The 21,193-nt window shown below is 43.2% G+C and overlaps 1 protein-coding gene across 19 annotated transcripts in view; it reads right to left on the bottom strand.

Moving 5' to 3' along the window:
- Window positions 1-1,580: 1,580 nt before the first annotated feature.
- Window positions 1,581-21,193, bottom strand: part of EXOC7 (exocyst complex component 7) — a 33,439-nt gene continuing 13,826 nt past the window's right edge. For 7 of the 19 annotated variants that reach the window (XM_053375944.1, XM_053375943.1, XM_053375950.1 and 4 more), the window contains 14 exons: window positions 20,979-21,047; window positions 19,247-19,392; window positions 18,988-19,140; window positions 17,811-17,909; window positions 16,566-16,628; window positions 15,704-15,770; window positions 12,928-12,966; window positions 9,986-10,051; window positions 9,029-9,146; window positions 6,077-6,172; window positions 4,693-4,756; window positions 3,207-3,248; window positions 2,951-3,084; window positions 1,581-1,779 (listed from right to left, as the gene is read on the bottom strand). In XM_053375944.1, coding sequence (XP_053231919.1) covers window positions 1,677-1,779; window positions 2,951-3,084; window positions 3,207-3,248; window positions 4,693-4,756; window positions 6,077-6,172; window positions 9,029-9,146; window positions 9,986-10,051; window positions 12,928-12,966; window positions 15,704-15,770; window positions 16,566-16,628; window positions 17,811-17,909; window positions 18,988-19,140; window positions 19,247-19,392; window positions 20,979-21,047 — 1,259 coding nt within the window. In that variant the 3' untranslated portion in view covers window positions 1,581-1,676. The remainder of the gene's footprint in view (window positions 1,780-2,950; window positions 3,085-3,206; window positions 3,249-4,692; window positions 4,757-6,076; window positions 6,173-9,028; window positions 9,147-9,985; window positions 10,052-12,927; window positions 12,967-15,703; window positions 15,771-16,565; window positions 16,629-17,810; window positions 17,910-18,987; window positions 19,141-19,246; window positions 19,393-20,978; window positions 21,048-21,193) is intronic. The other 12 variants (XM_053375947.1, XM_053375953.1, XM_053375948.1 and 9 more) reach the window with 3 other exon arrangements.

Below are 21,193 nucleotides of genomic sequence, written 5' to 3' on the forward strand. Positions count from 1 at the left end.
AACTGCAGGGAATAGCTGTGAGACCTTTCCAGCTCTTTACCGAGTGCCATTAAGATAACCAACATGTAACATTATTTCAAATCTTCAGGCACTCTGGAGTGACTGCACTGCAAGGAAGGTTTTTGAAAGGGGTGATGCTCTTGAATCTACCATTGAAAAATTACACCTTGAAGCTAAGAGCTCTAATTGAAGTGGAAATCCATAGAGATAGTTTTTGGGTCCCTTCCAACTCTACAATTCTATGATGTAGAGCTCCCCAAATGGCTAACAGTGCAATTCAATACCTTTTGAGCAGTACAAGTAAATATACTATCAGATACATCTTAACGCATGTCTGCATATGGCTACATATGTTCTGTGCCAAGCCAGCACAAAATGCCTTTCTGCTTTCCAACTCTGGAATGCCCTCCCCAAAGTAGTACAATGCCCGGAGTATAATGTTGCCAGGTTCAGGATAAAATGTGGTGTTGGCATTTGAAAGCATTAAGCTGCCTCAATCTGCTTTTAGTTTCTTTAGTCTCTGATTGCCTCCCCATTGCTAAGTTATTATGAAAGATGTTACAGGTGTTGCTTTTATGCTAATATCTCTTTGTACACTGTCCTGGAATCCATTAGAGGAAGAGCAGCTTAGAAAAAAATTAAATAAATACATCCAAGTCTTACTTGTCCCTAGAGGAGAAGGGAATGAAAAAAGAGACCAAGATACACTGTCAGCACAAGACCTCATGTCAGGAAAATCTCCACTGAACTTTCTGGCTCACTTATAAAATGCTGAACCAGGCATGGAAGAGATTATTTTACAATTGCATCCATTACCCTATTTTCTTGCCAATTATTGGCCTTTCAGGATACTTATCTACCATTTACATATCCACTGGTAGTAATCAGTAAGTGATTTCCCCCTTTCTTTTCGGGAATAACTTCTCACACATTTCAACAGGGCATACAAGAAAAGAGGGCAAGAACCTCTAGATTAAAAAAGAAAGAAATAAATAAACTGAGCCAAAATAACTCAGCAGAGCGGACTCTGCAAGGGCTTGATTAAGCTGGGTAAGCCTGCAGATACTTGATGGCCTTTCTTGATTTTTGTTTATTGGGCTGGCTGTACCAGGTGACCTCCAGACAATTAGCTCCCATTTCGGTCTGACCATCTCTGTAGACATTTTTAATAATTTGAGGCTTTGCTGTATTTTGTGAGTGGCAGCATCTTTCCACTTATAACACCATGCAGCTGTCCCAAGTGCCATCTACAAGTAGATTTTTTGTTTGTGGATAACTGTTTGTTGGTGTTTGTATGTTCCTTGTAGTCCTGTTGAAACTAAAAAATATATAAAATAAAAAAGGAAAACTACGGAGAGTTGGGTTTTAAGCTTACATAGTAATGGCCAGGGCAGTGCCTCTGAAGGAGAAACTAGCTCATCCTTAAGCTATAGGTTGCACTTGTGTGCACACTATACCGAAGGATTTAGCCCTGTGCAGAAAAGAGAATTCTATACATATTACTAGTTTCTTAGGAACACCTACCCACCAAGCAAGATTTCAACCAATGATCTTGTAAGAAGTAAGAGACAACCCATAAATCATGTTCTTAGGAATTTATAAATTTGATAAATACAAGCATAACTCATGGCCATCATACTGGACTGAGAAAGTACTGAGACATACAGGCAGGGAGGTCATGCTGATGTGTCGAACAGTTTCTCAATCATCTCTCCCACCTGCTCCATCCTGTATTTAATGTATTTCTCAGGGTTCTTGGTAAAGGGTACATTGCCATACCTGCCGAGGGAAAAGCAAGGGGGAGAAAAAGGTGTGACAAGCATGGACAGGATTTCTCACTCCTCAATTCCCCTCCCCTTCTTCACCAGATGCCAGAACAACATGCAGTGGGCAGGATTCAACTAACTAGTCCCACTAACGAAAGCCTGTGCAAGAATATTTGCTGGTGCAATGGGGCTTTCCATCTTCCTCTCCCATGTGCCCCCTGAAAGTGGTTCAGGGAGCAAAGGTGGCAAAACCTCCACTTGTACTGACAGAACAATCAACATTGCATTATGTTGAATTCCCCCAATCTATCCATTTTCAGTGAAGTTAGAGAACTGCTACAAGCGGTCGAAGATCTGTTATACAGCAAGTCCGAAGAGAAAAAGAATTGCTGTGTTTATTCCGAGTGCTGGGAGTTTAACGTGATGCAGGCTGAGCTACAACTACAACTACATACATTTGGTGCACAAAATGCTGCCTTCTTGATCCACCTATAATCAGCTACTGGTACAGACAAAAACCCACAAAGGGGTGGCAACTATCCTAACTCTCCTCACCGTCTTTCTCCCATAACAACTGCCTCGGCAAATCCTTTCTTCCAAAAATGAGGAAAGGAGTTAACCTCGCAGCCCATTGGTGTGGGAAGTAGGTGAGCCTTTGCAGCTCCAACAAGTGCTCTGGGCAGAAGACGTATTATACCTGTCCTTCTGCTTAGATCCCCAGCTTAGAAAGTTGCTTGTACATTATGCTTCATAAATTTCTTTCTAGAAGAGCTAGAGACCTTCCCCCCCCCAAAAAAAAGAAAAGAAAGCTCAGAGTCAATTGTTCCTGTTCAGGTGTGCCAATGTGGGCCTTCACAGGTGGCAGGTTGGCAACCTCCACCCTTATGGTCAGAATCCATTTATTTCAATTGGGGGTGTAGGAGAAGTGAAGAGTGAAAAAAAAAGGCAACAAACTAAAATACTAAATTCAACAATGGCAATTCATAGTCACGTTTCAAAGGTATCCTCTCAATGCATACTAATAACTTGGGGGCCCTCAGACACCGGGGGAGGGGCTAATTCTGCACATATCTATAAACCCATCACAGACAATGATAGCTTTCAAAACAGGAACACAGGAACACAACTTTCAAAGCCTGTCAAAACTCCCTGAACAAAGACATCTTTGTGGGTCAAATAATTACCTGCTTAGTAAGGCAGAATAGGTCTCTAGCACAATATTTTTCTGGGTTTTCCGGATTTTGTCCCTCTGTTCTGTGTCAGGGATGGCCCAAGCCTTCTGGATTTTACACAGCTCCTCCAGACAATCATTAAAACCCTTTCCCAGAGAGAAGATAACGTTAAGCATGCATTTGGTTCTGTAGAGCAGTTGGAAAAGTTAACACAATGGGTGCAAAGCCAAGAACAAGAACATTTGTCTAGGCTCCGATCGCCAATTACCTTAAAGCGATCCTTGATGGCCTGTCTCTCTTTGTCTTTGAGCTGTGGGAGATTGAGAAAAAGAGCTCTTCTGGTTATTTCTTCTTCTCAGACTAATTTGTTCCAGGACTGATATTCCAATGCTTCTTGATTAATTGGGAGCACTTAGCTTGATGCCAGGCCCTATACATTCATAGGAGTCTTATACAGGCCATACAGACATGCACTCAGTTAATACTCAATGAGTATTTCTGCTTTTGCTATAGTGTAATGGCATGTGAGGGACATGGGTGGCGCTGTGGATAAAAGCCTCAGCGCCTAGGACTTGCCGATCGAAAGGTCGGCGGTTCGAATCCCCACAGCGGGGTGCACTCCCGTCGCTCGGTCCCAGCGCCTGCCAACCTAGCAGTTCGAAAGCACCCCCGGGTGCAAGTAGATAAATAGGGACCGCTTACTAGCGGGAAGGTAAACGGCGTTTCCGTGTGCTGCGCTGGCTCGCCAGATGCAGCTTGTCACGCTGGCCACGTGACCCGGAAGTGTCTGCGGACAGCGCTGGCTCCCGGCCTCTAGAGTGAGATGAGCGCACAACCCTAGACTGGCCCGTACGGGCAGGGGTACCTTTACCTTTTTTAATGGCATGTGAATAAAGCTGCTCCCCACACTTCTGTTTGAGCACTATAGACAGGGATCTAAAGGTTTTCCCAGCACAAAGCAGGCAATATATCCCTCTGGCAACCACCACACTCAAAGAACTAGGGTCAGTTATCCATGCCCAGGTTACTTTCACTGCAATGCTCTCTATGTGGTGCTGCCTTGGAAAATAGTAACTTCATTAATGCAAAATGCTAGTGCCCGATTATCTGGAGAGGGTAACTCTGATCTTATATCAACCTGTACTTTTGCCCATTTATTTTTTCTGGGATTGATTTACAGTGCTGAATTTGACCTTGAAAGCCTTAGGCAGTTTAGGACCAGATTACTTGAGAAACCACTTGCACCCATATGAACCTGTCTGGCCTTTAGGATTGATCTTGCTGGCCCTGCTCTCTGTCCTGGCTACTGGTAAGATCAAGAAACAATGTATGAGAGACAGGGTGTTATCTGTGGCGGTGCCTGTGAAATATCCTCTCATGAGAGATCTGTAGGCAGTTAGCAAGGACTTCCTTATTCCAGCTGGCTTTTAATGCAAACTGCATATAAGCATTTCATGTGCCATTAATTTTTAAAAAATCTTTAGTGATGGGACAAGATCTGGATCATCACAAATTTGGAGGGGTGGCTTGTTTTCCTGGATGACACAGTCCTGCCAAAATTGGCCTTCCTCACAAAGCTGATAAGAGTCTTGGGAGGGAATACTAAACACATTCAATACCATGATCAGCTTGGCTCTAATGTGATTTCCACAACAAACTCTTATATAGGTGTGTGTGTGTGTGTGTGTGTGTGTGTGTGTGTAATATACATCCTAACTTTACAACACAGAAAGCTACTTCTGAAGTGTTCTCACCTTGACTCCAGGTTGGACGACAGGCAAGTTTCTGTCCAAGAAAGAGTCAGTTACTTTCAACCAGCTGAAATAGACATAAAGAAGAGCAAGCGACGTGGGTGTGATGACCACACAAATAAATGAATAAAATAAGTTACAAATTACAAATGCATGTGCTATATATGCTCCAATATATAGGGGATCCAAATAGGGGGTCTAGACCTTTATCACAGCATGTTTGGCTTCAAACATGGATCTGTCTGTACATCCAGGGCTCAGAAGAACACGTGCTTTTAAGCAGCTTGTGTTATTTGGGCATTAAGTGATACAGAAATTAAGTAAGAATAATAATATTTGTTAGGGTGCTCCAGGGGTACGAAAATGGATCTGACCAGTGGGCTGCATCCTGACATCCTCCAGCACCTGTAGGCCATTCTGACAAGTGAGCATCACCATGACATCAGATGGAGCATTTTGCTTTGCTTTGCAGTCTGAAATCATAGCATCTTAAGAGTTGGGAGGGACCCAAGGGTCATTTAGTTCAACCCCTGCCATGCAGGAATCTCAGCTAAAGCATCCATGACAGATGGCCATCCAACTTCTGCTTAAAAACCTCCAGGGAAATCAAACCCTTTAAGTAAAGGTACAGGAAGTTGGCAGGCACCAATGATCAGCAGCACCTGGAAAACCCTCTTGCAACAGGGATTCATGTCTTTATGTGCCCCACACACCATATATGATATCAGATACAGAGTAGGTAGGCACAGCTTGGGAACATTCTGCTGAAGTGTGAAGCTGTATATAAAAATAAATTTTAAAAGGCCAGAGACGGGGTATTAGGATCAAGGCTGGCTTTTGCCAAATCAGTTCCTTGAAGTCTACTACAACTTGGGACAGGAAGGCTTGTGGTACTAGCTGATGTCTGGACCTCAGGACTAGCATGTCAACACACCTAAGTTGTTCCTTATAAAAATGAAGCTTTCAGTTCAGCTCAACTCCTCACCTCCTGAATACCTATTTTATATGGAAAGGCAGCCTCTGAGCTGCTTATCAGTCTGCATATGTATAGATACCCAGCACCTTTTCAATTAAGCATATCTAAGTGCCATCCATTCACATGTTGGTTTCCTATCTCATCAGCAAAACTAACCTTTGGCAAATACTGGAAAGAGCAATGTACCCTACTGCATGCAAGCTGTGGGAATGAAATTTGTTGCTGAGTCAGAACTGTGATCTATGCCAATTATTTTTACTTGAATAACACTTCCAAGAAGGACAAATTGCCTTCTCCAACTTCATCATGTTCTACTGAAAGGCCTCTTCACATAGACAATGATTATAGGCTATTTATAGTATTGAGGTCCTCCTGACTCTAATGGGAAAGGAGCAGCCACATTCTTCTGACCTGCGCTGGTATGCGGTGATTTGCTGCTCAATGTGTTCTCTATAAGATTTTTCCGCATTCTTCTGCGTCACAGCCACCAACTGGATTAGCTCAGACCTAGGAGGAAGAACAAGGACAAGCAGTGCTACATGAACAATGAGGTCACAAGGCATCACTACTTTTCTGAGGATAGAGTTTCAAGTTTTTCAAAACAGCTTTTTAGTCCACCTGTAGTTTTAAGTTAGGGACGCGGGTGGCGCTGTGGGTAAAACCTCAGCGCCTAGGACTTGCCGATCGCATGGTCAGCGGTTCGAATCCCCGCAGCGGGGTGCGCTCCCGTCGTTCGGTCCCAGCGCCTGCCAACCTAGCAGTTCGAAAGCACCCCCGGGTGCAAGTAGATAAATAGGGACCGCTTACCAGCGGGAAGGTAAACGGCGTTCCGTGTGCTGCGCTGGCTCGCCAGATGCAGCTTGTCACGCTGGCCACGTGACCCGGAAGTGTCTGCGGACAACGCTGGCTCCCGGCCTATAGAGTGAGATGAGCGCACAACCCTAGAGTCTGGCAAGACTGGCCCGAATGGGCAGGGGTACCTTTACCTTTACCTTTTAGTTTTAAGTTGAAACAGGGCTTTGACAGAGTTTTGACTGTGGCATCACATTGAGCTTCAGGAGATGCTCCAGACACACCAGAGGCTCAGTGCAACTATGGGGGTAAGTACTCACTCCTTCCTGCGCAAGCATTGAGCTTATAGCTGACATTCTGTGACTAATAAATGATTGGGAAGCAACAATCCGTCTCACTGTATTTCAAGCCTCAGCACAAGGACAGAAAGACTCCCCTCCTTCTTCCAAGCCTAGATCTGGGCATGGAGTCTCTCAGATCATGCCCTGACTTTGGGAAGGCTTGGAAAGCACCAAGATAATGCACTGCTTCCTGAGCTTTTCTGAAGACAGTACAAGGTCTAAGGAATTCCTTATATAGGGAAACTTTTTAATGTGTGATGTTTTATTATGTTTTCATATATGTTGGAAGCCACCCAGAGTGGCTGGGGCAACCCAGACAGATAGGCAGAGTACAAATAATACTATTATAATTATAATTATCCTCCTCCTCCAGGTTAGGGAGAAAAGCAAAGGCTCTGAGCAGAATAAAAAATATAGCCACCAATGGCAAGCACATTAAAGAAGTCTTATCTTGAAAACCAATTAAACCCAGCATTGTATCATTCATTTCCACCCAGCATTTCAATAATAGGCAGCTGTTGCTCAGGATCAAACCCCAAAACACGTCCCTCTCCCCATTCTTCTGCAGAGCACTAGCAGCAAAGATGGGATACAGGATGGGATAGCATAGCCATAGACTGATGTTAAATTGCTAAGGTCCTTTCTCTGCACTGTGTTTTATGGATAGGTTTGCCTGCAAGCTCTGGGTGCATGTGAAATGTTATTTATTTATATATTGCATCTCTATACTGCCCTTCCTTTCACAGGAGGCCAGGCCTGTGAAGTTACAGCTTTTAGTCAGGTCTTGGGGAAATGAGCAGAACCAGAAGTTAACAAGCCAGAATACGCACGCTTGTGCACTAGACTCTCAACAGACATACCTTAACCCTTCGTCCTCCAAACCCCGGGAATCAAAGCAATCTAAGAGGTGGTGGTGCTGGGAGATGGAAAAGGAGCACTTGTCTGGGTGGTGGGAGTAGCCTCCATCAGTTGCAATTTTAAGATGAAAGTGAAGCAATAGCAACAAGCACTATTGGAGCGCATGGTAAGAGAGGCACTAAGGATGAAGAGCAGCTGTTGGGGATGTAGAACTAATAGGTGTTGTTTTCACATTTAAAAATTGAAAAATAAGGCTCTGAAGCTTAGGAACATTAGGCAGTCTGACAAAGGTAAAAAGGTAAAGGACCCCTGGATGGTTAAGTCCAGTCAAGGGCGACTATGGGGTTGCAGCGCTCATCTCGATTTTCAGGCCGAGTGAGATGGCGTTTGTCCGCAGAAAGCTTTCCAGGTCATGTGGCCAGTATGACTAAATCGCTTCTGGTGCAACAGAGAACCATGATGGAAGCCAGAGAGCATGGAGATGCCATTTACCTTCCCGCTGCAGTGGTACCTATTTATCTACTTGCACTGGTATGCTTTCGAACTGCTAGGTTGGTAGGAGCTGGGACGGAACAATGGGAGCTCACCCCATCGCACGGATTCGAACTGTCAATCTCCAGATTGGCAAGCCCAAGAGGCTCAGTGATTTAGACCACAGTGCCATCTGCTGTCATACTCTGACAAAGCTGATTGCTAGGCTAGTGAAGATTATGAAGATTTCACCACCATAATTACAAGGACAGACTAGCTGGAATTTTCTCTTTCCCTCTATAATGACTAGAATTCCTCACTTTGTCTGACCAAACATACTATTGTCCTCCCTGATGGCAGTGTGCTTTGTGCCACCTGTTGGTACACCATAATCTGGATAACTACCAACTTAATTGTATTATTGTATGCATAGTCAGGTAGAAATATTTAGATATATAAATGCTTGAGTACTGAGTAGTGGACAAGATCATCTGCAGGAATGTAAAACTGCAAAGGGCTTACATTAATTGTTATTTGTCCGAGTAGCTGCTCTTGAGTCATGCAAAGGAACCAGCAGTAAATTATTTCTTGGATTTATTGGGAAGTGCTCTCCAGAACAAGAGCCTTTCGGCTGACAAGATAAAAGAGCCTGATGCAATCACAGCCCTTTTGGCTGCTTTTATTTTCCATTCCTTTGTGCAAGACATTGCTTACAGTAGGAATGACAGACATCAAGGGGCTCTTTCTGAAGGGGAGCAAAGCACGAGTGAAGCAGAAAAACTGGAGTACAAAATGTGCTCTGCCAGAGAGTTAACGAAAGAACCTCATAAGCACAAATTCAATTATAGTGGCAGAAATTCCAGTCTTCCAGCACGTACATAAACAATATCCAAGTACTTACTTTTCAAGGGACTTCAGGATGTAATTGTAGTTGTTAAGCAGGAAGATGGCACTTAAAGATTCCTCATAAACCTTGGATTTACTGAGAAGGTTTAGTTGCAAGTTGCCCAGCACTTTGCCTTAACAGAAAGGATGCATGAGTAGGAGACAAGAAGACCACTGTAAAGTTCTTAAGTAGATTACCTATGCCACTTAGCTGGCTGGCTAAATTCTAACCAATCTATATAACACAAAGTCTCAGTGAAGATGCTTCTTTGAAGATCCTGGCATCTAGTGTGAGATAACCAACACTGGGGCCACTTGCAGATGAAGTATATATTTAGCAGTCATCCTAATACTTTAAAAAATATATATATACAAAATTTGCACACAGTTTATAGGATGTTTATTATTCTGAACTATCCGCTGCCATCATTCTCATCATTTTTCTTATGGAAAAAAAGTTCAAGATTTGTTTGTTTTTAAATCATATTTGTTGTGCAAGATTGCAGCAGTGCCCTTGCTATTTATCACAATGTACCCACTTGCTTTGCAATGTGTTATAAAGATGCACTCTTAATACACCGACGACATATACTGGAACCTACATAAACCCATAAGATATCTACAGAAAGGTGCAACAGTTTGAATGCAGCCTTAATTAACAAAAAACATCACACATTTTTAAAATGCCATCTTTTATATTTTATTTACCTTGAAACAGGGAACTAATCTACATTTCATATATTGCTTACTGTTTTGGCAGGAGCAGCAATTGCAGCCCAGCATGGCTGCAGGTAAACGGGGATGGGGGTGGGAATCCTTTCTGTACAACTGGTTGGCATCAGTCTCAGCCTCAGCTGAATGTAGGGACTGCCGGGACTCAGCACCATGTTTTAAATTCAAATGGGCCAATCATAGCCATAGTTTGGAGGCTGTGAGAAGGAAGAAGGTAGCAAAGTGGTGAAGAGTTACTTACAGATGTAGGTGCTGAGCAGCCGTCTACTGAATTCAGAACTGTAGCTACTGGCTGAAGAGCTGGTCTCTGAAAGGCAGCAAACATTAAATCAATTATTATATTTCTTTATATGGCTACTTTGTCTCCTACTCAAGCAACATTCTACTTCTATAAATTCAGCTAAAACTTTAATCTTGGGTGTACTATGAGATGGAAACAGCAGCTTTGCTTCACCTCTAGACTAGATCAGTTTCACTCTAACTTAGTACCCTCCAGATGGTTTTGGACTACAAATCCCAAAACCGCTAGCCATGCTGACTGGGGATGCTAGTCCAAAACATCTGTAGGGCACAAGGCTGGGAAGGCTGGTCTAAATTTACCCCTGCTCATTTTATGCAATGGAGAATAGAGCTACATTCAGTCCGAACCTTTGTCACCTTAGGCTTATACAACCTTATTAATTACTTTACCATAATCTTATTAAGTTCAGATATAGTGAAGGCCGTTACAGAGAAAAGATACTGGTTATAAACATTCCCACCCCCGAAAATCTGTCTCAGATATTCTCTTTAGGATAAAAACAAAACATTGTTTTGGTAAACCACAAAAACTGTGCTAACATTTCATATTAATGCAAGCAATTGTTTGACTTCAGCAAGATTCGGGTGACACTTTATAGGTTAGAAGGAAACAGCCAAGCTTTCTGTTATATTAACAAGGCAGGTTATCAAAAGGCTTTGCTTGTATGAACGCAAACATGATTTTCATTGGAACCTTAGCAGTGTATATTCTGTGGGATTGTTGTGAATATGACCAACTTACTTTTAAGCAGTGCTGTAGTTGTTTCTGAAACTGTGTTAAATTTGATGAGAAGCTGTCAGCTGGCTCAACTTTATTTGAAGTGTATATGAACTTTTCATACTGGTGGAGCCAATTGATACCAAAAGCACATATGACTTCTTGGTGATGTTCCAAGGCCAGCAGAAGAAGGGGACAAGAGTTTTGCCAATGGTGGGTCTAGGGCTGAGCCTGTTTCACTGCACTCGTCCAAGTCTTTGGCCTGCAAGCAACTCCCGGGCTTTGTACTTATTAGCTGGCTTATAGGCAGGTGCTAGTGATGTGGCCTACAAGAGCTCATTCTATGTAGAACATGTTCTTCCAGCTGAAGTGGCTCACCTGATATTGCCTAACATCTTATGCTGCTATTTCTCAAGGGAGAAGTTGGCAACAGGTGAAGTGCCCCTTCACAGGCCCTGTTTGCTTATTGTTGCACGAGGGCAGGTACACTGTGTGTTACCTGCTCCTGGGGGAGGGATACAGGCACCTTTCCTCCAAGAGGCTTACCTTGAGCATGCCTGGATTTTACCTTCACTTCATGTTGGTTCCCCCAGAGAGCATGGCAGCAGCAGGACCAGGAGAGGAATGTAGTGGCTACAACCTCCTCTCCTCTCTGGGAAGCTACATATTCACACTAAGCCATGATTTGGGTTACTGCTATGTGGAAACTGAGCCTGTGTGTTGTATGCAAATATATATACAGTGGTACCTCGGGTTACATACGCTTCAGGTTACAGACTCCGCTAACCCAGAAATAGTACCTCGGGTTAAGAACTTTGCTTCAGGATGAGAACAGAAATCGTGCTCCGGCGGCAGCAGGAGTCCCCATTAGCTAAAGTGGTGCTTCAGGTTAAGAACAGTTTTAGGTTAAGAACAGACTCCGGAACGAATTAAGTACTTAACTCGAGGTACCACTGTAACAAAGTCTTAATTGCCAGTTCAAAAATAGCTTGAAAGAGGTTATTGAAGAGAGAAATACAGGAAGCGTAATTAACCCTTTCCCCGGTCACCATTCTTCCACTGCTACTTTCCCCTGCCTAGCTGCTCCCTTTTCCCATCTCATGTTGTCCCAGCTGTGTGTTTGCAAAGGAAGGTGCATAATGAGAAGCGAAACAATGGGGGGGGGTCATTCAGTTTGGAGTAAAATGGGCTTTCCAGCTTCAAATCCCAGTCTCCTGGAGTTGATTGTCTTAAGAAAAAACAGCTGTTGGGGCAGGAAAAAGGTAAAGGACCCCTGGATGGTTCAGTCCAGTCAAAGGCAACTATGGGGTTGCAGCGCTCATCTCGCTTTCAGGCTGAGGGAGCCAGCGTTTGTCCACAGACAGCTTTTCAGGTCATGTGGCCAGCACGACTAAACCACTTCTGGCACAACAGAACACCATGACATAAACCAGAGCGCACAGAAATGTTTTTCACCTTCCTGCCACAGTGGTACCTATTTATCTACTTGCACTGGCATGCTTTCGAACTGCTTGGTTGACAGGAGCTGGGACAGAGCAACAGCAGCTCACTCCGTCGCAGGAATTTGAACCTCCCGATTGGCAAGCCCAAGAGGCTCAGTGGTTTAGACCACAGCACCACCCGCATCCCTACTAGCTGTTGGGGCATCAGTGTGTATGTGTGTTTTCTTTTTTTAAAAAAAATAATTTTTATTCATTTTCCAAACAAATTTTATACAATCAACAAATTATTTTGCACTCATTCTTCAATTTTTGACTTCCCCAAGTTTCTCTGTCAATCTTTCGTAAAATTTCTATTTATTGACGCATTTCTAAACATGATGTATGTGTGTTTTCATAGCTTGCCTATTAGAGCTATAGACACACTCCTTAGATCAAAAGTGAGTGGTCTGTTACCACCATCAAGAACCACAGAGAGCTATTTACCGCTTTACAGACATTGAGCCTCCTTGAAAATGAGCTGCTGCATCCACATACAAGTTATAAGCTTTTTGGGGGTGGGGTGGAGAACCACCTCTGCATTCTGACATTTTCTGATAAATGAAACAAGACATGTTGTTTATCGGGTACAATTAAAGACAAGCAGAAATATGTAACCAGGTGCAAAAAAAAGAGAGGTAGTATTATGTATGCATGTGGGTAGTACAAGTACCACCTGCTGCTTACCTCTGGGATCTAAAGGAATATTGTATGTGTCCCCAAGAACTATAAAATTTAAGGCAGAGTAGAGATAAAAAGGATAGGAAGAAAAAAAGAGAAAGGAAGAAATGCAAAGTGCAAAAAGACACGTTAGAGACAACCATACTTTCAAGAACCAAGCAGAAGATACCAACACAGAGCATTACATGGGTTCAGCAGGCAGGAGCCACTCCTTTCTAGAGCATGGATGTGACAGGAAACGGAGGAAACCTCTGTTTCTAGTAGGCGGCTTATATGCCATTCCTTCTAAGGAGACCACTTATAGCCAAGGCTGCTTATATTCAGTGCACCATGCAGAAGGGCTTCTGACTTCCCAAAAAATCTCAGCTTCCATTGAAAACAGGGGTTTCCAGCCTTGATGGGCATAGATTTTTCAAAAACTGCAATCACAATAATGTGACAACAGCAGCTGTAGACTCAAAAAGGAAGGAAGGCCTCTGTTGGGTTTTAGTGGACACAGATAGTGGCTTCTGCTTCCTTTCCCTACACAATTCCAAGGTTATCTAGTGTGCTTCACGGCTCAGCAGGGATTTGAACCTACATCTCCCTGGTCTCATTTCAGTCTCACTGTTTCAGAAGGGCTTGCTCTCAAACAAGCACGCATAGGCTTGCAACCTAGATTCACTACATGTCTTTACAGGTGAAGAATGTCACAACTTGCATACTAATAAAAGGTTAATTGAAAATCGCACTCAAGTCTGTGGGGAAAATGCTAATCATTTGCGGAAGGGGTTGTTATCTATCATCTTATTTGGGTGCAATAAAAAAGCATGTCTTATTGTTGCAGGAATGAGCTGCAGCAAGCCTCTGGGTTGTGTGCTCCTCCTCATGCCTGGCATAGCTAGGAAGAAGAGTTTAGAAGTTTTCTTCCATTTCAAACTAATTGCAGACAAACAGTGATTAGCTTTAACTTTGATTAGCTGAAACAAGCCAACTTCAGATCATAATTTATGAAGCTGGTTTGTTTTAACTAACCATTGTTAAGATAATCTACAGCTTAGGGTTTGAATACAATACTAGACTGTGATTAATTGAAATTGGCACAGAAAGCTCCCAGTCTTCTAGTTGTGACTGCGCCAGAGGAGGAAAGCCGTAAGTGCATGAACCAAAGGCTCATGCAAGTAATAATAAGCCACTGTTTATAATTATGCCTGAACCTGCCATTATAGTGCAGCTCTTGTCCCCTAACTCCTTTTCTTTGATGAGAGAAGCTGAATAACTGTAATTAGATCCATAAGGGTGTTTTTTTTGCTGGGGGGTGTGTGCATAATGGTTTCCCTGCAAATCATTTATCTGCCCCTTTCCCTTACCTGACAGGATACAAAACACAAGATAAATATGCATTCTGAATCCTGAAGAGGTGGCCCAAAGAAGCAACTACTTGAGATCACAGGCCCCCACTCATGAAACTGTTTAAACTTCCTTGAAAAATGAAGGTCACTGTGGCTCTTTTACATAGATTTGTGCAGTCAAGGTTAGCCTTTGACTGGGTCTCAAATTATCAACAAAATCCCCAGCTCTTTATCTACTACATTTTGCTTTACATCAATGACAATATAAGCAATCAGACCCTGCAAAAGAAATCTTGCAATTAAGCCCCAAACCTAATAATTGGCCAGGTTAGCAGAGACACATTCTGCTAACCATTGGGACTTTAAAAAAACTCCTTTATATGTCTAAAGCTGTTTACTGCTTGGGCAGCTGCTATAGTCTCAGTCACTGTTATGTTTTCCTGATCAAAAGACACAAAAAGGAATTGCAGCTATCTCTACTGGTAATAAACTGCCACTCCTTTGGCCCATGAAAGAGTTGGCTCCACAACTGTCTTTGCCCATTACCAATTTAAGCGGGCAAAGGAGCACGCGGAAGGGATTTTGGTGAGTCAGCCACAGAAATGGATCCTGTTTTGAGTATTATACAGGCACCTGTTAAAGGACAGATGATGGACAGCACATGCAAGGTGCAGTTTGCTTAGTTAAACCTCCTTAGCACGGACCTCACTGGACAAACTGGTGTCCCCTTTAAACGTTATAATCTTTAAAATGGCCTCACCTCTTTTTCAAACAAAAACAACCATAGAGGAGATTTAATTGGCTTATAGTGATACACCACTGCATAACCTATATATGCCTAGGAACATAAACATTGCACAATGCTGAGGCAAAAACATATCTTGCTAAATTATTGTCAACTACAGTTTTATATACCCTGGGTTTCAGATGTGACATCTTAAGTACACATATTAAAAACCAGGGTCTTAGCTTCTAATTCTGCCAAAAACAACAACTCTCCGAATTTCAAAAGTTTACATTGTCTTCCACCAACAGAAACTGACCCAGAAACATATGACTATTCCCTATTTTTACGACTTAGCCACAAAACCAGTTAACAACTTGTTCATGTGGCGATAACAATATTCCAACATGATTCTCACGGAAAGCTACCTATCTTAGGAGATGAAAGGCTATCTCAAAATTCACTCTTCAAGGATTATAGAACTAGCAGCAGACTAACAAACTAATGTGAAAAACCAGAGGCATCTCTCTTAGAATCTCTTATAACTACTTAGATGGCTGCGGGTTGTTTTTGTTTTTTTGCTGTGCCAGATAAAGCTAGACAGGCGATGAGGTGAGGCGTAAACTGTACCCTTGTTAAGGAGGTTTTACTGCAAGGCAAGCAAAGGAAATGACTTTATTAGTGCAAGGAAGTTGTTTCTTGTATCCAGGGAGCTGTGTGTGAGTACCTTGGGATGCTAGCATGGCACCTGCAGTTTCCTGAAAATCCAGCAACTGCTGCAGAAAGAGAATGGCCTGCAAAAAGAAGGAATACGTGTGTTTTTTTAATAATCAATTTGTTATTCTCCACTTTGTGAAGAAAAAGAAACAGGAAGGCATTCTTATGAAAACTATAATTATCTATAATTATACCTATAATTATCCTGGAAGAATGCATAATCTATGGTAACTAATTTCAAAGATCATGGAGGTTGCAAGCGCAGGAAGAGGGAGGTCATTGCTTGAAGATGAGACCTGGTGGTAATAGGTGAGAGTTGTGGCTGACACTGGCCACTCATAGGATGCATCAGCCAGCCCAGAGATCTCAAGGACATTTTATTTTTGAAGCTGGAATCTGGAGTCTGAAGCACAGCAAGCAGAAGGCACTCCTCTGATGAGCTGGCAAGGGCAGAGTGTAAGGCATCTACTATTTTATACCAGGTCACCCAATTGCGAGGCTCCAAATTGCCTGCCAGACTGTAATGCACACCCTTTCTGTGCCTGAAAAGTGCTCCAAGGTTTGAGCACACATTATCTCAGGAAGATCATGACAAAGGAGTCAGTGGGCAGGGGCTCCGAGCTTTTGTAGATGTCAGGGGAAGGTCTGAAGGATGCCACTGCAGCTATGGGCATCACACGGATGAGCTCAGCCTAATATTAATCAATTCCCTTTAACCCAGACACTGTCAGTTATGGAAGCCCAGGTTTAAAACATGCCATTTCTCCTGGTTCAACAAGAATATTACCCTTATGCAACAAAGAAAAACAGAAAACAAGGATGAAGTCATGGAGCTGGTTTTACCAAGGGACATTCTGAATTGCTTCACATACATTGCTGGTGAGTTCATGAACTGTCCCATCTTTTGGCATGTTGTACTCCTTGTCTGGATTGTTCTAGGGAGGAAAAAAACCCAAAGAATATTTGATAAGATGGATAAAAATGTGCACTCCATAGAACTACCCCATTCTTGTTATTATGCAGTTATATTTCCTGAACCACCTAACTACAGTGGTACCCCGCAAGACGAACGCCTCGGAAGACGAAAAACTCGCTAGACGAAGGAGTTTTTCGTTTTCTTAGCCGCTTCGCAAGACGCATTTCCCTATGGGCTTGCTTCGCAAAACGAAGCTTGCCCCGCAAGCTCCGGGGATAGCGGGGAACCGCAGCGCGTCTTCCCCTCTGTCCCCGGACCCCTTTTGAACCAAGGGGCGGCAACAGGGAGAAGCGATCTTCTCCCCTCCGCCCCTTGCTTCAAAAGAGGGGACAGAGGGGAAGGCGCACGCGCCTTCCCCTCTCTCCCCGGACCCCTTTTGAACCAAGGGGCGGCAACAGGGAGAAGCGATTCTCCCCGCTGCCCCTTCCCTTGCTTTGAAACAGGTCCGGGGACAGAGGGGAAGGCGCGCACGCCTTCCCCTCTGTCCCCGGAGATTGCGGGGCAGGCAACGGGGAGAAGCAATCTTCTCCCCGCTGCCCCTTCCTTTAAAACAGGTCCGGGGACGGAGGGGAAGGGCGCGGCGCTTCCCCTCTGTCCCCGGACGGTCTCCATAAGAACGCATTGATTGATTTTCAATGCATTCCTATGGGAAACCGTGCTTCGCAAGACGAAAAACTCACAAGAAGAAAAAACTTGCGGAACGAATTAATTTCGTCTTGCGAGGCACCACTGTACTTCTACAGCCCTGCGGGTCAAGGGCACCATCTACTGGTCACTGTATAAAAGATGCGTGGACAAAAATAGATTTTAAGCAGACACCACTTTCATTATATTTGATCCCTCCATAACCACTTCTCTCTCCCTCTCTCTGCTAAAAGATCTGTGAACATTTACAAAACTTTATGTGGACTCCCCTCATTTGACTGTCAATGCTGCCTGTTAAAGAGACTACATCAAAATCAAGTTAGTTATAAATGCACATTTTAAATTCCAGGAAGGGAAGTCGCTTTCCCCCCTCTCCTCCCATTATAACTTCCAAGATTTTACAGTACACCTAAACATAAGTAATGGAACATTTGCATGGATCTCCTGCACTACTGTGGATTACTAAATAGATAAACAGCAGAAAGGCAGCCATTACCTTGATGTTGTCTGCGAAATCTTCCAGAGCCTTGGCTCCTGTGGTTTCCATTGAGGTTATGAGGCTGGGCAGTTTGTTCTTAGTGCTGGCTGCAGTGCCCTGAAATATCCAGCACAGCACATGAGACAACTCCAAGTGTAAGTGTGTGTGTGTGTGTCGGCTACTATCATCTACTGAACACAGAGTGTATCACTCACAATTCTGCTGGTGCTAAGAAAACAATCACAAGCTTTGTTAGCAGCAGGTAAAACTCAAGCTTCCCTGCGGAACACACTGCCAGGCCTTGTGTGCGTTCATCGGAACATAGGAATCTGCCTTCTACCAAGTCAGACTGTTGGCCAATCTAGTTCAGGATAGTCTGCACTGATTGGCATCCACACTCCAGGGTTTCAGGCAGGAGTCTTTCCCTACCATACCTGTAGAGGCTAGGGATTGAACCTGCAAAGGAGATGCTCTACTGCAGAGTTATGGCTCTTCTGGCTCTTGAAAGAGGGAACAAGCCTGCTAGTCTTAAATGGACATTTGTGCTTCAGTCCCAGCTACTTCTCTTTCACTTGGTTTCTAGAAATCTTATTATTTTTATTTATAACCATTCTTCATCTAGCCAGACCCCAGAAGGGTTTACAACACGCATTCCCTAAAACATGTAAAATACAATGAAATTTCTAAAAGCATTGTTAAAAGCAGAAAACCTAATTAACTCCACAAAAGTCTGTCTATGTGGCCCATACTTCTGACTATCTCTCAAATGCATGAATGAATAAAACTCCTTAAGCTGGCATCAGAACGTCACCAATGAGGGGGACAGTTGAGTTTCACAGTCAGGAGGAGCTACAGCAGATAGGGCCCTGTTTTGTGCCGTTACTGAATGTACCTCATTCACAGGTGGAACCACAAGCAGGGCCTCTTCCCTCTGATCACACAGCACGGGCTACCATAAATTGGGAGATGTGTTCCTTTAAATATTTGGGTCCTGGGCTGCATACAGGCAGCTAGTGCAATTCCCAAAGGAGAAGAGACATCTGTGTTGTGAATTGGCCTTCACCCTACCAGTTCTCAACTGTTACAAAATCCTGTCTGGAGTCCTGATCCTGCTATGAATAACTGGATCCTGCATCCCAATTGTACATGACCTTGCTTTGCAATACTGTAGTGAGTTTTATTGATAGGCAGTTACCTGCAAAACTTGATCAAATTCTGGCTTCGTCTGCTTCAAGTGCCTTAGGATGGGGAAGATAGTCAGCACAGCTGAGTAATCATGACGTATGATGGCCTTTCGGGCTGCAGAGACAATGTTGTCCCCCTCTATCATCAGGTTGTCTAAAGACTCCTACAGCAAAACAAATCCTGGGTGAATTAGAGAAATGGGCTTTTTCCACAAAAGGAAATGGGCTTTTTCCACAAAAGGAAGGAAGCATGTTAAGTTTCAAGGAGACCTGGATGAGGGAGTCAAATGTCTTCTTCTGGTGGTGTTCGGGGATGATTTCTGTCAGTAGCTGATACTCGGTTTGGGCCAGTTTGATGAAGGCGCTAACACAGTGGATGTAAGCATCAATCTCCATGTCCAACATGTCATCTCTCCCTGTAGGGATTGCACAAGCGTAGAAGATGTCAGTTTCCTGTGGCAACCTGATAATATTAGCATATATTTTCATTTGTAGTGGAGCAGTTTGTGTCTAGCACCACTGACTTCAAACTATACAAATAACCCAAATTTTGTTACATGCCAGCCCACAGGGTGCATCTAGGGGTGGGAGGTGAATATTTCATGTTCTTCTTGACAGGATACAATGTTTTAAGCAGCTAAGCGCAAGCATTTAAGGGGAGCCCAAATGTGAATGATTCAACACATTCACTCACACCTTAAAAGCACCTTAAATTTGTACAACAGTCTCTAGTGTTGATTGACATGTGCCTTTGTGAAACAAAATTTCTCCTAAAGAATTCCATCCTAGAAAGGATCTATCCTATTTGCAACAGCATCATTGATACAAAAGGAAGGGCTTGCCTTGCCCTGATTTAGTAGCACATTCCATTCCTAAAACATTTATGCCCAACAAAGTACAGGAACATAAAAAAAATACTTTAGCTGATAAAACTAGGGTAATGCCTTTAAAAAACCCTAATGCCACAAGACATCAGTATACCTCCAACATGCTAGAATAATCTGTCTTTCAGCTGAGAGTGAGACAAAAATGCTTTTAAATGAATAAATAATGTTAATAAGTTCTTGATGCCAAAAATAGCAGAATAAGGCCCTCAGTGGGCCAGGAACATATTCCACGTCTCTCTTCTTGGAACAGTGCCTCTCCCCATGATGCTACTGGATTTCCTATTGGCTTCTTTCCCCCATTATTTCTACAAAATCTACCCCCAGAAGCCAATTCTTCTGTCTTGAATAATGGAATAGGTATCCAATATATTACAAAACCCTTGTGCCATGATGTCTGCTATGATGTGGGGAGAAGCTGACACATCTATTTTGCCATTATACACACCTATCACCAGAGCATGTGAAGGTATTCTACAATTCTGAGGGAAGTTGCAACTCAGGTTTAAAAAGAAATGCTCGCAAATACTATTAAAATAGGGGTTTTGAAGACATTAGCCAATACGATGTTATTTTATTCCATTTCTTCTTATATCTTGCTACTGGCACTGTGACATCATATAATCTGCTCAGTTTTATGTCCACTGAGGAGATACACCCACCATTCAGTTGAAGATGGATGTTTGGAGAACTTGCACAGCAGAGATAATTATGCGTAAAAATACCAGAGACAAGTTCTACTGAACTGAAATCTTGAATAAATGGGAAAGAACAGCCTAGACAGTCATCTCTCATATGAGTGGCTTAGCACTATAAGATTAAACTGTATTCGGGGGTTGTGGAGAAGAGTGCTAAAGGAAAGAGGTCCCAGCTAGTATAGGAGCTTTGTGCTGCGGCCACTCTTTTGGACGGATCCATCCATGTCAACCCTTCTTGTGCCCATGTTGTCTTTCAGACTAGCAGAGATCAGCACAATCCGGTGCGGCTTGAAAAAGTCAGATACTCCGATTTGGGGTGGGAGAGGAAATTCACCTGGAACTGTCCTAAGAGAATACCTCAAGAAACACTAAAAATAAAAGTATTAAATTAGCCAGCTTAAGTTTTAATATGGTACTTACCAGCAGCTGGCCCATGCTTGTCACTCAGGGTGTCGGAAAGGTGTTTAACTCGTAAATCATGCTCATGACCTAGCGAGATGTCAGCGGGCATTAACAGAAGGAGTGGTTTATCCAGGCCATCACAGTGCTTGTCTCTTCAGGTTTTATTTGCTTGTCTCAGACATTTACAAGTGTTTTCCTGGCAACCCGGTCTACGACCCCCTTTTCCAATACCA

This window comes from Podarcis raffonei, chromosome 2 (genome assembly GCF_027172205.1).
Source record: "Podarcis raffonei isolate rPodRaf1 chromosome 2, rPodRaf1.pri, whole genome shotgun sequence".
NCBI lineage: Eukaryota > Metazoa > Chordata > Lepidosauria > Squamata > Lacertidae > Podarcis > Podarcis raffonei.